Source organism: Lynx canadensis, chromosome F2, assembly GCF_007474595.2.
Source record: "Lynx canadensis isolate LIC74 chromosome F2, mLynCan4.pri.v2, whole genome shotgun sequence".
Classification (NCBI taxonomy): Eukaryota; Metazoa; Chordata; class Mammalia; order Carnivora; family Felidae; genus Lynx; species Lynx canadensis.
The window spans coordinates 4951195-4965969 of NC_044320.2; the positions used below are offsets into that span (position 1 = coordinate 4951195).

At 49.7% G+C, this 14775-nt stretch overlaps 1 protein-coding gene across 1 annotated transcript in view; it reads left to right on the forward strand.

Moving 5' to 3' along the window:
• FAM135B (family with sequence similarity 135 member B) overlaps nucleotides 1–14775 on the forward strand; it is a 282653-nt gene that overhangs the window by 227109 nt on the left and 40769 nt on the right. The window contains 1 exon segment of the mRNA XM_030304415.1: nucleotides 12440–12593. Within this exon segment, the coding sequence (XP_030160275.1) occupies nucleotides 12440–12593 (154 nt within the window).

Sequence of the window (14775 nt, forward strand, 5' to 3'; positions counted from 1 at the left end):
AATGTTAAGAATCCCATTTGCCAACTGCTAACAAAAACTGTTGAACGTCGCACACGGTTTGGGGAATTGCTTGCAGAGAAGAAAAACTGGAGATAAAGCACCAGTGAATCAAAGTGCCAAAGCCATCCGGGTTTCGACAGATAGAGGCGGTACTTTTAGACGTGTGGCATTAGGTGTTTTCGACACCGGAGTGCTGTTTTGACCGCGGTCACCTTAGTTAAAGAATTTACTGTCTGCGGAGCCCTTGTTAGTAAACACAGTGGTGAAGTGGCCTGTTCACGCCGTTCGGAGGCTCTGTGCACAATACTAAAAAGCGAAGGGCCAGAAGGTCCCCAGTGTTTGGGAGGCCGCAGGGAAGCAGGCTCCGGTCCCCTCTTTCGTCCCCTTTCTATGCTTCCATCTCCTCAGCTCCGCAGAAAGGGAGGCAGTGTTTGCACAGTGCGGATGCTGGAATCATGGCCGGCGTCCTCACTGCCTGCGGGCCTCTGGCTTGTCCTGTCTGCTCTTGGGGACTCTGTCACATCTCCTCCCAACCCTGCAGACTGGCTCGCATGCGCCTCTCTTGTGTTCCCAGAATGCAATGATCTGTTCTTTGTCAGGTGCTCATTCTTTGCCAGATACGCTTCTAAGTACCTCCTTCCACTACCTGTCTTAGTCGCTCATCACCACAGTGCTTGGAAATAATTACCTTTGTTATGGGAGAGGCAGTGAATGATCACAAATACACAACAGGCTCGGGGCGCCTTGGGGGCGGGGGCTTGGTCTGTTGAGCATCTGACGTTGGTTCAGGTCACCATCGCACGGTTCGTGGGTTCGAGCTCCGCGTCAGGCTCTGCACTGACAGTGCGGAACCTGCTTGGGATTCTCTCTCTCCCTCCCTCTGCCCCTCCTCCGCTCGCTCTGTCTGTCTGTCTCTCAAAATAAATAAATAAGCTTAAAAAGTGTTTTAAAAACGCATGGTGGGCTCAAGACCACATAGAAGGTACACACGATATTCAGCAGAGCACCACCATGTGACAAGCAGTCACTAGATGTAGACCAGCACGGGAAACAGGTCAAATGCCGTGGCCTCAATTAAGAAGGGTCGCGGTGGGGGCGCCTGGGTGGCGCAGTCGGTTAAGCGTCCGACTTCAGCCAGGTCACCATCTCGCGGTCCGTGAGTTCGAGCCCCGCGTCAGGCTCTGGGCTGATGGCTCAGAGCCTGGAGCCTGTTTCCGATTCTGTGTCTCCCTCTCTCTGCCCCTCCCCCGTTCATGCTCTCTCTCTGTCCCAAAAATAAATAAACGTTGAAAAAAAAAATTTAAAAAAAAAAAAAAAAAAAAGAAGGGTCGTAGTGCAGGGCCAGCCCTATCACTTTGGTGCCCATACGTCTAGTAGCTTCGTGTTGGACCTGAAGCAAGTGCAAGTAATAACACCGCACAGCAATATTTGATTGCAACGTGGCCCTAGATGTGATCAGAATTTTACTTAAAATGTGCTCAGGTTATTTTTGGTCTGTTAATTTTGACAATTTTTTTTTCATAAGAAACTCTCAATTCCTGACACTGTCTGACAGATCCGTCACTCTGCTTCCTCATCCATAGATGAGGCTGATGTTGACCGGTACCTTACAAGGTTGATTTAAAAGCCCTGGATACACTACGATCTATTATGCAGATACTCTTGTTTTGGTTTCTACGATTGCCATGATCGTTCCGATGAAAGCCATACAAGCTTTGAGCTGATTTCCTATAAAAGTAAACATCCTCATATGATAGCATCCATGCGGTAGCCTCCCATTTGTCTCGATGGCCTCTCAGAGCAGCCCGATCTGTTTTCAACGGGGGCCGAGAAAGGGCTCACATTCACTGAGCATCGTCTCCGAGGAGTCGGGAATTGGCAGTCGTCAGGTGTGTGGGCTCTGGGATCAGGCTCACCTCATTCAAGCGACAGCCATACCCTGTTCTGATCATCTACCTTTGGGACGGGCCGTTACCGTGGCTCTGGCCACCTTGCTCTCAGACATGAGTCTGGGTACCCCATGCATCTCAGGTAAGGAGGCTTATGAGGAGACACATGGCTGTTTGGAAGTTTGCTATCAGAATGTAGAATCCATGTTCAGTGCTGATCTGCTCTGGTCTAGTTCCCAGGTTCCCTACAGAATGAGCCATGTAGAAAGAACGCACCAGAGGTACCAGGAGGAGAGACAAGGACCGAATCTGCATGACAGACTTCATAGCTCGCAGTAGGAGAGTGATTACGGTTGCTGGGTCGATATCTGCCCCAGTGTCGGCTGAAGGAATTTAATACCTTTCATAATTAAAATCACAAAAGCATAGAATTTTACACCTTTAAGAGACCATAGTGCACATCTCGAGTTTCCAAAACAGAAACAGTTTCAACAGTCACAGTATCCCCCTGAGACTGGGGATACCTCATTCTGCAGGTACGTCAGAGTTTGTGGTCTTGGAACCAGCCTCTTGGAGATGGTCAGGTACATCAGAGTTTGTGGTCTTGGAACCAGCCTCTTGGAGATGGTCAGGTACATCAGAGTTTGTGGTCTTGGAACCAGACTCTTGGGGATGGCAGTAATAATTACTCCACACTTCACGTGCTGCGTGATTAATCCAGCACTTCTGGGTGGCCATTATCCCTGTCCTCACTGCCTTGCCCTTGTTTGGGAAGACTTTGATTCTGGTGAATTCGGAATAGTGCCCTGTGGGATGAAACAGTGTGGCTATGCAGTTTTGGAACCCTGGATTTATCCCTTAGTAGTTCTGGAACCCAGGGCCATTTGTTTTTAATGGGACCCAGGGCCATTTACTTAATCTCTCTGGGCCCGTTCCACTTTTGTAAGTTTACATTATGATTTCAACTTTCCCGGAAGGTTTGGAGGACCGAATGCAGCAACTAGTGAGAAGGCAGAGTCGGAGAACAGAGCCTCAGCACGTGCCTACCCATCTCCCCTTGCCCGGTTCACTGGCACACATTTTGTACCTGTCGTACGTGTCTCTGGGTTCCTGGGAACTGAGTTCTGATGAACACGATGTGCCTGACCCTCCACGACCACGTCCCACCTGCGTCCTGGACTCGTGCGCCTCAGTAGGGTGGCAGGGGTTGTAGTTCCCTGCATTTTATTCATTTGCTCACCCGCGTCTTTGCTTATGGCGGTTTCTGTGCTTGCTCTCATCCCTTTTCTGCCTAACCATTCGAGATTCGGCTGCAGCATCACCTTTTTCTAGGGCGCCTCCCCTGCTCGCATCCTTCCGCACACTCAGCATCGTACAGTTTCTCCTGGTGTGAGACCTTCCTGCAGTTAGGGGTCTGTGCCCCTGGTTCCTCCAGCCAGAGGGTATTTTCCTCCAGGTGGGCCTCCGGTGTATTCTCATCTCTGGAGCTTAAGTGTTTATAGCATGGCGGTGGGCACCCCAGAGGCACCAAATAGAGAATAACTGGGGTCATGATGATGCACTGACCCCATTGACTTGGTGAAGAAAAAGAGAAACCCAATGGGACTCTCTATCATAATGCTTGCCATGTGTAAGTATCCTTCTAGTCAAATAGATCAACAGTATATAGGCATTCACCCAAAATGCATCACAGCCATTAAGGTAACTTGTAAGATGGTGATGGATTATTCAGGGTCAGTATATCAAGTTATTTCATTGCTAACGAATTATTGCCTTTTGAAGTTCTAAACATGTCAACAATCTCTTGGTCAAAAGCATAAGAGACTCTTAAAAACTGAGAACAAACTGAGGGTTGATGGGGGTGGGAGGGAGGAGAAGGTGGGTGATGGGTATTGAAGAGGGCATCTTTTGGGATGAGCACTGGGTGTTGTACGGAAACCAATTTGACAATAAATTTCATATATTAAAAAAAAAGAAAAAAATCTTTTGGTCAAACAGTAATTGACCAGTTTACTAAAGAAAATGCCACTAAGTACATTAGTGGGAAGGATTTGTATGGAATTCTTACCTGTAAAATCATTAGACTAACATTGTGTGTGTGTTGTGCTCTGTGGAAGGTAAGGAACTTTCCCTTTTACCCCTAGTCTTGACCCATGAGGGCAGCTTAGTCCCTGTCTGAGGTGTTAGAGCTGGAGAGTAACAAGGGTCAGACTTGACCCCTTGACCCCAGGTCATCCTGTAATGCTAAGCCCACTGAATGTTTATGGGTCTGTGGCTTTGCCCCACAAGATACAAGTAAAAGAAAATGCATGTCACAGTGATTTGGGGGCAAGCTGAATCAAAACCGTGCCTTTCAAAAAGTGCTGTTTAAAACAGGCTTATAAACAGGAGAGAAAGCAATATTTAGGAATCAGGAATGAAAACGATGACCACTGGTCTCCTCTGGCCCTCTACCCAACACTGACCAACTGTCCCACTTGCTTCCTGTGGCCCTGAGCACCCAGGCGATTGAGGCTGCCACAGCGAGGCAGCATTAACGCAGTGACTGTCACCAGAGGAGATCAGATCCGCTGTCGGGTGTGAGGGCGACTGGGACGTAATACCTTCTTCTCTCCAACTGAGTGCTGAGCCAGTCAGAAAGACAAAGTAATAAGACACGTTGGAGATGAAACTGAAGTAGGAGATCATAGGGCCACTTGGGTGGTTCTGTCGGTTGAACCTTTGACTGTGGATGTCGGCTCAGGGCATGAGTTTCATGAATTTGAGCCCCACATCGGGCTCTGAACTGGCAGCATGGAGCCTGCTTGGGATTCTTTCTCTCCTTCTGTCTCTTTCTGCTCCTCCCCTGCTCAAACTTTCTGTGTCTCAGAATAAATAAACTAAACCAAAGTAAACTAAACTAGGAGATCATTTGGCTTCCATCATTGACCGAGGGGACTCCCGGATATTGAACTCTAGAGTGAACTGCTTCCCTGCTCAGGTGTAGCAGTGCTGGACGGATGCAGGCCCCCCGCTGAGCACATCCTCTGCCAGGCCTTCCCCGGGACCGAGGGGGATGGAGATAAGCGCCTCCAAGGGAGGACTTGCTCCCAAGAAAAAAGACCAGGAAGCTCCCAGTTTCTTGTCCCAAACTCACCATTTGCCCAATAAATGGGCAGAGAGGATCTGGGGGTGTCACGCAAAGGGGTGTCCCTCCACATACAAGACGCATCGAGAGCGGAGAAGCCATGTTCTCGCCCACAACGTGTGCCTCTAGATCCACTCCGTGGGACCTTGTGCGCGACGCCCCCCACGATGACCCTTCAGAGAGCTCAAGGCAGCTCTTCTGCTTCACCGCGGCCCCCCCTCTTTTCCAGCTCTCGCTTCGGTCAGCCAGGTGGCTGGATTGCCCACAGGGCGGCAGTAGCTGGGAGTCAACGCACACTATCCCGTCCCTGATTCCAAGAGCAGGCGTGTGTACAACAGAGGGAGAGAAACACCAAGCGAAGTTTACTTCTTTTATGGCCGGAGCCACACAGATCTCTCTGTGGTCACTCAGCGGTCGCGTGGGGGATCCTTTGGCGCTGGAGCGATGTGCGGGTGGAGGGCAGCGAGCATATACGTGTAGAATGGAGAGACGCCTAGGCGGGAATGTAACCTAGACTGGGGACTGTCAGGTGCCTCGCTGACCCCCGTGCCTGACCTGCTTTCCTCTCTCCTGCTCAAGGAGCCGTGTGGGATGTCAGTAAGAGGACACTAGGGGCAACGTAGATCAAGTCGTGCTGATGCGAAGTCATCTGTGATTTCTAGATTTCAGCCACTTGTAGTAAGAGGTTCTTATAGTCCAGCCCACAGCTGGTTCCTGCAGTCTTGTGTGTTGGGGCACAAAATTGGGGACTGCTCACCCAGATAGCGGCCGTCTGTTGCTGACCAGATGAAAGAACAGATAGACAAAGGTGTTTTCCGGGATTCTGGATAGTTGGTTGCAAAGCAAAGACTAGCCCCAAGGGGTTTTGATTCTCTTCGGAATTTACAGAGCTGGGTACCTTTTTAAACCCGGGCTCTAACGGGAATTAGAGGCTCCACTCTTCAGAGCACCAGGGTGGCTCCGTCCGTTAAGCGTCCAACTCTAGATTCTATCTCAGGTCGTGATCTCGTGGTCCGTGAGTTCGAGCCCCACATCAGGCTCCACGCTGGCAGAGCCTGCTTGGGCTTATCCCTCTCTACCTCTCTCTGCCCCTCCCCAGCACCCGATTGCTCTCTCTCTCTCAAAATAAATAAACTTAAAAAGCAAATACTGGTACATTATTAACTAAAATCCCTACTGTATTTAAAAAAAAAAAAAAAAGGAAGAGGTTTGACTCTCCTGCATCCCGAAGGTGGGGACACAGGCTGACTCTATAAACCTCCCGCATCTCAGTTCCAAGAGTAAGGTCAGCATCGCGAGGCTTTCGGCGCCGGCCCGTGTCTGAACTGCTAATCCGCCACTTCCTTGCCGTGAGGCTTGTAGACAGGCTGTTTCCACACTGGGGTTCGGTTTCCCAGTCTACAAGATGGGGGCCAATAATTGCACTAATTTTGCAGGCTTGGCACAAGAATGGAATGACTAACACACATAGAACACATAATGCGTGACGCGTACTAGGGCCAAATAATAAACGTTAGTGCACTAATGCTATCGTAGTTTGCTCCTTGGTTAAAAATAAGATAATAATGAAAAATCCCCTGAATTACCAAGAAGAGGAATCCAGGGACCGAAAACTGGTATGAGGCACACAGCAGGCATCTGATGAACAGTAGCTACTATTAATAGAATTCTAGATTGTGAGGTCTGATGGAGCTTTTGCGTTCCTGTTTCAAATAAGCATCCAGAATATTAAAACCCCATTCCGTTTATGCCTTCTCCCGCAACTGCAACACAGAAGATGTACTGATATTTCTGTACAAAAACGTGCCTCACTTTCATGGGCGTGTTTGAATTAAATGAAAAGTTATCCGTGTTTACCCCGTGCCGAAAGAATATCAGATTGTGTGTGCATCTCACGTAAAGTGTAAGTTGAGTGTGTTTCTATAGGACATAGAGATCTAGAGCATGATTTTTGCGGTAGGGTAGCAAACCCAAATTCCAGTATCAATTCCAGAATTGTGTGAAAACCTATGGTTCTATTTACTTTTAAAGAAGATGTGGTATGTTTATTTATTTTGAGAGAGAGACAGAGAGAGAGAGAGAAAGTGAGCACGGGAGGGGCAGAGAGAGACGTAGAGAGAGAGAATCCCGGGCAGGCTCTGTACCTTCAGTGCAGAGCCCGATGTGGGGGTCGAACTCAGAAACGATAAGATCATGACCTGAGCCGAAATGAAGCATCGGGCGCTTAACCAGCTGAACCACCCAGGTGCCCCAAAACCTACGGTTGTAAGGAAGGGGGAGGTGAGGGTGATTTGCACCTTCAATCCAGGGCCGTGTTGCCTTGTCAAGACCCCCAGCAGATGCAACAGCCCTTTTCTCTTTTTCTTTTCTTTTCCTTTTTGTTTTCTTTTTTCTTTTGTTTTCTTTCTTTTCTTTTTTCTTTTCTTTTTTCTTTTTTTTCTTTTCCTTTTCGTTTTCTTTTCTTGTTGCTTTTCTTTTTTCTTTTCCTTTTCTCTTTTTTCTTTGCCCCCTCTTCCTTCCTTCCTTCCTTCCTTCCTTCCTTCCTTCCTTCCTTCCTTCCTTCATCCCTCCCTCCCCCCTCTTCCTCTGCCCTCCTCCCTCCCTGTCTCTTTCCCTGTCTCTTTCTCTCTCTCTCTCTCTCTCTCTCTTTCGTCATTGAATTTCTCTCTGCTGTTTCAGGTTCAAAGACAAATGACAAACCGCTTGTACCCTCAGGGGATTCAGGTAGGGTGGTGGGGGGGATCATTGTGGTCTAAGGAGGTGTGTGCAGGACCCTGGCAGAGGAGGAGCCCGGAGAAGCTTCACAGAGAGAGGACATTTGACCCAAGTCTTGGTGGTGAGTTTCAGGCAGCCAGAGGACAGGCCCTTAAAAGGAGAAAAGCAAAGAGAGCTGTGTTGTGCAACAAGAGGCAGCAGATGAGCTGGAAATGTGGTCGGGGCTTGAAGGCTGTGAGTGCCGTAGTCAGGAATTTGAACTTGATCTTGTAGACAGTGGGTAAAGCTGTGAACGAACTCGCACACACCAGTGCCACAGGAGGAAGGTAAGACCAGAGGGGTGAGGCCCATGAGGAGGGTGGTTTAATAATTAAAGCAAGCAGCATAGACTCAAACCAGGGCTGATGTGAGAGCGTGGTAGAGACAGAACCTTCGAGACTTTCTTACAGGTTCTAAGGTGAGAAAGAGATCTGGAGTCTGGGCGAATGCAAGGCTTTTGTGAATGTTGGGCCAAATGGGTCCACTAAAGATGCCCAAAGGGAAGAGAAGGATTGAGGGGGGACAGCAGGTTGCTCCTTTTAAGCTGCCTCTTTGACAACAGGCCGCCTATCCAACCGAAGCCTGGAATGGCGATCTAGAGCCCAGGGCAGGATTAGACCTGGTCACGTAAACGGGAGAGGCGTTAATAGGAAGGTCAGAGGTGATGGCAAGCTTGGCTCTCTGTTGGGGAATGAAGGAAGTACAAAGCAAAAAAACTTCCTGACGAACACCTCTTAAGTGCTGACTGTAAATCAGGCTCTCAGGTGAGCGCCGAGGCTTTCTTACTATCCCCACCTCTCATCTGAAACGATTGCTTCAGAAGGGAGGGGGCTAGCCCGTCACGCCATTAGCGAGTGGCTGACCGACGAGCAAGGCACAGGCCCGTTGGACTCCAGATTCTGTGTTCTCATCAAACCATGGTTCAGCAGGGACTCCAGTTGAGTTAAAATCCATTTTTAGGGGGGCACCTGTGTGGCTCAGTCAGTTAGCTTCTGACTTCAGCTCAGGTCATGATCTTGCGGTTTGTGGGTTCGAGCCCCGCGTCGGGCTCAGTGCTGACAGCTCGGAGCCTGGATCCTGCTTCGGATTCTGTGTCTCCCTCTCTCTCTCTCTGCCCCTCCCCCACTTGCATTCTGTCTTTCTCTCTCTCCTAAAAATAAATAAACACTAAAAAATCCATTTTTAGGTTTCTGAGAGGATCACTGTTGATGTCTAAGCTGCATAATCCGTAGGCGTATCCCTGGGGACCACCGGTGCATCCTGAGGGAGCCGAAGGTCCTTTTCACGCCCGCTGACCTTACCCTGGGACGTGGCTCGCGTCCGGATTCTACCGCGATAGTCTTGTTTGATCCTTAACAGCCGCTCGGAGAGGCCGCGTCATGACCGTCCGCTCTTCACCTGCTTTGTGCCTGTGGTGGGGTGGACCCTGGCCCGGAGCTCTCCATCGTGAGTTCACATGCAGCCTGATGTTCGGCTGGCCCTGCGTGAGGCCTGTGTGTCTTTCCAGACTGTTGGAGAGGACGGTGCTCGAGTGTCCTTTCTTCGTGTGGGGACACTGTGCCGTTCAGCCGCGCTCCGTGCACCGTCAGTGGAGGTGCACAGGCTCTCCCGCGCCGGCTCTGCAGGCCCGGGGGGGCGGCTAGTGGGGCCTTCTGCGTCAGCCCACTCACTTTCTGAGCCTTGTGCCGTTGGCTGTTTTACAGGGGACAAGATTTGTTTTGTTCATAATCGTCTCAGGCCGTGTATTTTATTTCTCTTTGGATTACCATTTTGACTTTATATTATCTGTCATCATATTGAATCAGCCTTCTGAAGATTCCCCAAAGATTACCCAATGTGTCTTTTGAAAAATCCTCATGAGATTGGTACGTAGTTTTAAAAGTCAAAGTCAATATCGGACTTCGAAGATCCCTTGCCTTCAGTAGGTCCTGAAGCATTTTCAAAAGGAGGCATCGGTGATAAGGAAATTCGTTGGCAAACAGGTGTCAGGACCAGAAAACGGGATGCTCGGGGCTGCTGGAAGCAAGCAGACTGGGGGCTCATAGCTTCCTGGATCTGATGCCTTTGTTAATCCCCTGTCCGCTTTCATTTCTGCTTAGTCACAGCCACTGCAGGCAGGACTTAAATTAATGCCTCAGTCAAAGCAAGCAGGCCTGATGGAACATCTGTCCTCTGCGAGGCACGGTCTCCAGGACGCATGTGGCACACTGAGAAAGGACTCCCCCCACTTAGCACCTGGCCTTGAGAATCATTTCTTCTGCGGGAAGAGTGGGGTGACCTTGAACAAATCATTTGATTCTTTGACCCACAATCTTTTATCTATGAAACAGAAATTGAAGTTCCTACCACTTATTATTTGATCTAATCAGAAAGAGCTTTGAGGCACGGTAAGTGATAAAAGCAAGGAATAGAGAACCGCCCAGAGCCTTTTCCCACGTGTGAGTGTGTCTGCGTGTGCTTCCAGGACGTGCATACATAACACACATGTGCACATGTATGTACGGAAGTCTTCTAGGAAGACCCACAAGAAATTACTGGACTCTGGGGAATGAGGCACTTTAGACTGTTTCTGGAAACACTGAGATTTTTTACCATATGTATATTCTAATTTTGAAAATCAGAATTAGAGCATCTGCTTTGTATGGTGTTTGCCAAAGACCAAATGAGGTCAAGATCAGGGGAATACCTAGATGCCTTGCGAACGGCGGATTCCTTCTTGCTCCTTGGGTCTGGGGGTCCGACACGTGCACTCTGCTACCCACAGGCTCTGCTTGTCTTTCTATAACTGCCCCGACTTCTGAGCCTTACCGAATAAGGATGAGAAATGGGGATAATGTGGATTACCTGAGGGCCTAGCTGACTGAATTCTCTGCTTATGAAATGGAAGAGTCTTTTGGTTCCAAACCTCACTGAATGTGTCTCGTAAGTTCAAATCCAAAGGGACCTGGCGGCCTCGTAATGCAAAGCCAGGTTTCAGTCGAGGCCCTGGGGAGGGTTCACGGAAGGCCTCTCCAGCGGGTCCTGTGGCACGCTGCCCACATCCCTCCTCGGGCCTGAGTCACTGCTTCTTCACACTGCCAGGGATGTCGGGAGCCTCAACCAAGCCCCTCTCTGGAGGGGCCAGTTGGCCAAGCCCCTCTCTGGAGACCGCTGTGTCTGAGAGAGCTGCTGACCCAGGCCCCACCTCCTCCGCAGGGTCACCCACACTCGATAATGGTCAGTGCATGGGTGCAGTCGTGCAATGCACGGCCCCTACTCTGAGGCCGACGGCCCTGCAGCTCCAGAGCCCCCCGTGGGATGGACTGAGGTCTCCGTTGTCCTGCACGACTCTCTCTGCCCAATCCTACTCTCCCGCAGCGTTGCCCCCCGACAGCACACCCAGCACCTCCTGCAGGCACCACTCTGTCTCAGTCTTTTTGCTAGGGACCTGACTTGCAGCCATCTCAGAGCCAAGTGACAGAAGCTGACCGGACGCCTCCATCCCGGTTTCCTGATTTGTAGCACCTTGTGTGACTCACTCATCGTGATGCTGTGATTAGACCCAGTACAATACACCTGTGATCGCCTGCCTTCGTGGCACCATTGAGAGTGCAGATGAGTGCCGATGGCCACGGACCCCTATCACACCTGTCCCGTCCCCATGGACCAACTCAGTCCTCCCCGATGGCAGCAAGGAAGGAGACCAAACGAGGCAGGAGGCTGCCACATCACCCGCTCACAAGAGCCTGAAGGGTGGGATTCTACCAACTCGCCGTCTGGAGTTTCTTGCAGCAGGACGGACAGGCGGCAGGGGATCATACAGAGCCATTTGTGTCCTTTCGTGGCCCCTTGAGCAGTAGATGGACAGGAAGGTCCCACATCCATGGAACTCTCCAGCCCAGTACTCAGCGCCTTCCTCCTCTGTGGACCAAGGTCCTCCCTGGGGCTTCCTTTCTCTGTGTCCAAAGCAAATCCCTTCTGAAATTCGCCCCAAGACACCCTTCTCTCTTGAGTTTGTGCCCAAGTCAGAACTGGCCTGTGTCCTCTCTTCTGTCGTGTCTGGGTCTCCAGGTACATCGTGACTTGGCCACCTTGTCCTCATCGCACAAACCATAGTTGGGTCATTATACCCGTTTAAGGCTCCCTACGTCTGTGAGCAGATGGCAACGTACGGAGCCTCTGAGGCCGACTTAGGTTCAGTCTCTCACCAAACGCACCTGCCATGTTGTGTATCTAAACCCACAACTACACCCCATCTCACAGCAGTGCATTTTTCTCTCTCTTGGACCACTCTCCCATCCACCAGGAGGGTCTCTACAAATTCCTCATCTCCCTGCGAGAGGAGACCCTTCTGTCTGTCCCCGTCTGCTATGAAGTGCTGTGCAGTGGCCGAGGAACACAGGAACTTGTGAGTGGGTCCCATTAGGTTATCCCAAACCTTGCAGGTCAGGGCCCTCCTCCTCCTCCTCATTCGTTGTTACTATTACTATTATTATTGCCATTATTATTATTATCGTTGTTGTTTTAATATGAATGCACAAGACAGAGGCTCGGCAGCTCTCCGTGTCTTTCCTGCACAGAGAGGCAGGGACTCAAACTCTCCTTTCCCTGGAACCGTGAGCCCCTCCTCGGTCGTTCTCCGAGCCAGCCGCGTGGTGGCCCCCAGCTTCTGTGTCTGTCCCGCCCGCAGGGGAGTTTCTATGTGCCCTCGGAGAACTGCATGCAGCACGCACACAAGTGGCACCGAGAGCTGTGCTTCCTGCTCCTGCACGCCTACCGGGGGCTCCGCGCCTACTTCCTGGTCATCATGAGGGACGTCCCCGAGCTGCCGCACACGGAGCTGGGTAAGGGGCCGGGCGCGGGGCACCGCAAGCCGCGGCCGACCTGCCCCTCTTGGGCCGGGCTTGAGAGAGCGGCATGTTTTGTGAGTGTCACGGTGGCAGATATGCTCCAGGTATGTGTCGTGTATGTTACCTTGTTCTGGGAGGAGGGAGTCTGGGACATGCACCTGCAGGAAGTCGAGGCAGGAGCCCCCCTCGGTTCACCCACAGGGCACTTACTGAACACCTGCTACGTCCACCGGGCACCGCTGACACCATGTTGACTCGCTTCCTAAGGGAAAATGCCAGTTTATAGCCTTTCTTTTTTAATGAGGCTGCAGTTACAGGATTGCAACTTACAAGAGGGGAAAACAACCCCCCAAATAATACATGTATTGTTATATATTATATACATATATAAATATATACATATATATAATGTACCTATTATATTATATACATATATAAATATATTTTTATATAACATATAATTTTAATATATATTATATTATTATATACATATATTTATATACATATATTATGTACATAAACATATTTTATATATAACATAATTTTAATAATAATTTTAATGTTTTACATATATTACATAAAATGTAATACCTGTTTCATATTTTCTATTTTAATAATTTTAGTATGTTTTTATAATCATATATAAAATATATAACATATTTTATATATAATATATTTTCTATATTTTGATGTATAACAATATATTTATGTATACTTTATAATATAGATATCTAAATATTTGCATATTTGTATATAAATATATGTTATATATGTTTTTAATCTGGATGATTATGGAAACGTCTCAGTAGCCATCATCTTTGGTTTTCTGGGGATGGATTGCTCCGTGCACTTCATCAGACATCATGGACATCACTGGGCCTGAATCCCTCTTTGTTGCCAGATGGTGGAACTGAGATCAGAGAGGTGCAGTGACTGCTCAGGGTCACACACAGCAGTGCACGGCAGGACTAAGACAAGAGCTCCTGCAGTGGCTCCTGGGGCAGGGTCCCTTCTATCATCCCTCTCATTGACAGCAGGTGACACAGTGTGATTCTGCTGTCAGTCCTCTGCTGAGGACCCTTTGCTTCCAGAACAGAGGCCAGGTCTTTAGCCTGGTTCAGGGTTAAGAACAGTCCTGCTGGGATACCTCAGTTTCCCCACTTACACCCCTAGACCTACTGAGCCGGTCTTGGCTTTGGAGGTATTTATGGCCTCATACGTTGTCCATTACCGCACTGCACACACCACACGAGAGTGATAGCCTATTTGCACGTTTCTCATCCCCACCAGATGTGGGGTCTTGGAGAGCAGAGGCCCCCTCAGATGCCCCCTCTGTGCCCCCCCAGGCACAGATCCCTCGTACACAGTGCCTGGCCTGCAGGGTGAAGGAGTCGGTACAGGGCGGTTGATGAATGGTGGTGCCATGTTCCCATCCGGGCTTACCAGCTCTGACCCCCTAGACAAGTCAGGCACTACTCTGAATCATGCAGTAGCAACGTCGAATTTTTTCCGGTTCAGATGTTATACACACCATAAAAGCATGCACAGAATCAGAGACAGCTTACGTAACCCAAAGGGAAAATGGAGATTGTACACGGACAGTTGACTTGTTGTTTTAACTTTTTGCCCAGAGGAACTGGGTTTATTTGCTCACTCATTCACCATCATGTTTTTATCAAGCCTCTACTATGTGCCAGATGCCCCGGACACAGTCATGTTCAATATGACACAAGTCCGCTGTGCCTGGTGGGACTCACAGACCTGAGGAAGGTGCTGGATGGGGGCAGGGGGGTAAGGCATGTGCTTATCAGGACATCAGTGAGGATCCGGAGGTGTTGATGGATTGGTCCCACTCATCTGGGCAGCAAGGCTTTCAAGGGACCTGATGCCGTGCCCAAGTGCAAACCCCCGACCACGTGTCATAGAACTAGGGGAGAGTCCTAATACAGGCAGATGCAAGCATTAAATCACCACTGGCCGGAGGCCAGAGGTTCCTGCTGATCAGAGGTGAGATCGCCAGCTCCTCTGTGGGTGGCAGGGAAGGTCATGATGACCCTCAGTGTCAGAGTCAGTGGTCTGGGTTCAGCTCTAATGCTCCACTTCTCTGTGCTTCCCAGCATTCACCTGGCTGATGGAGATCCAAACCCAGGCCCCACATGCGTCACACACACGGATG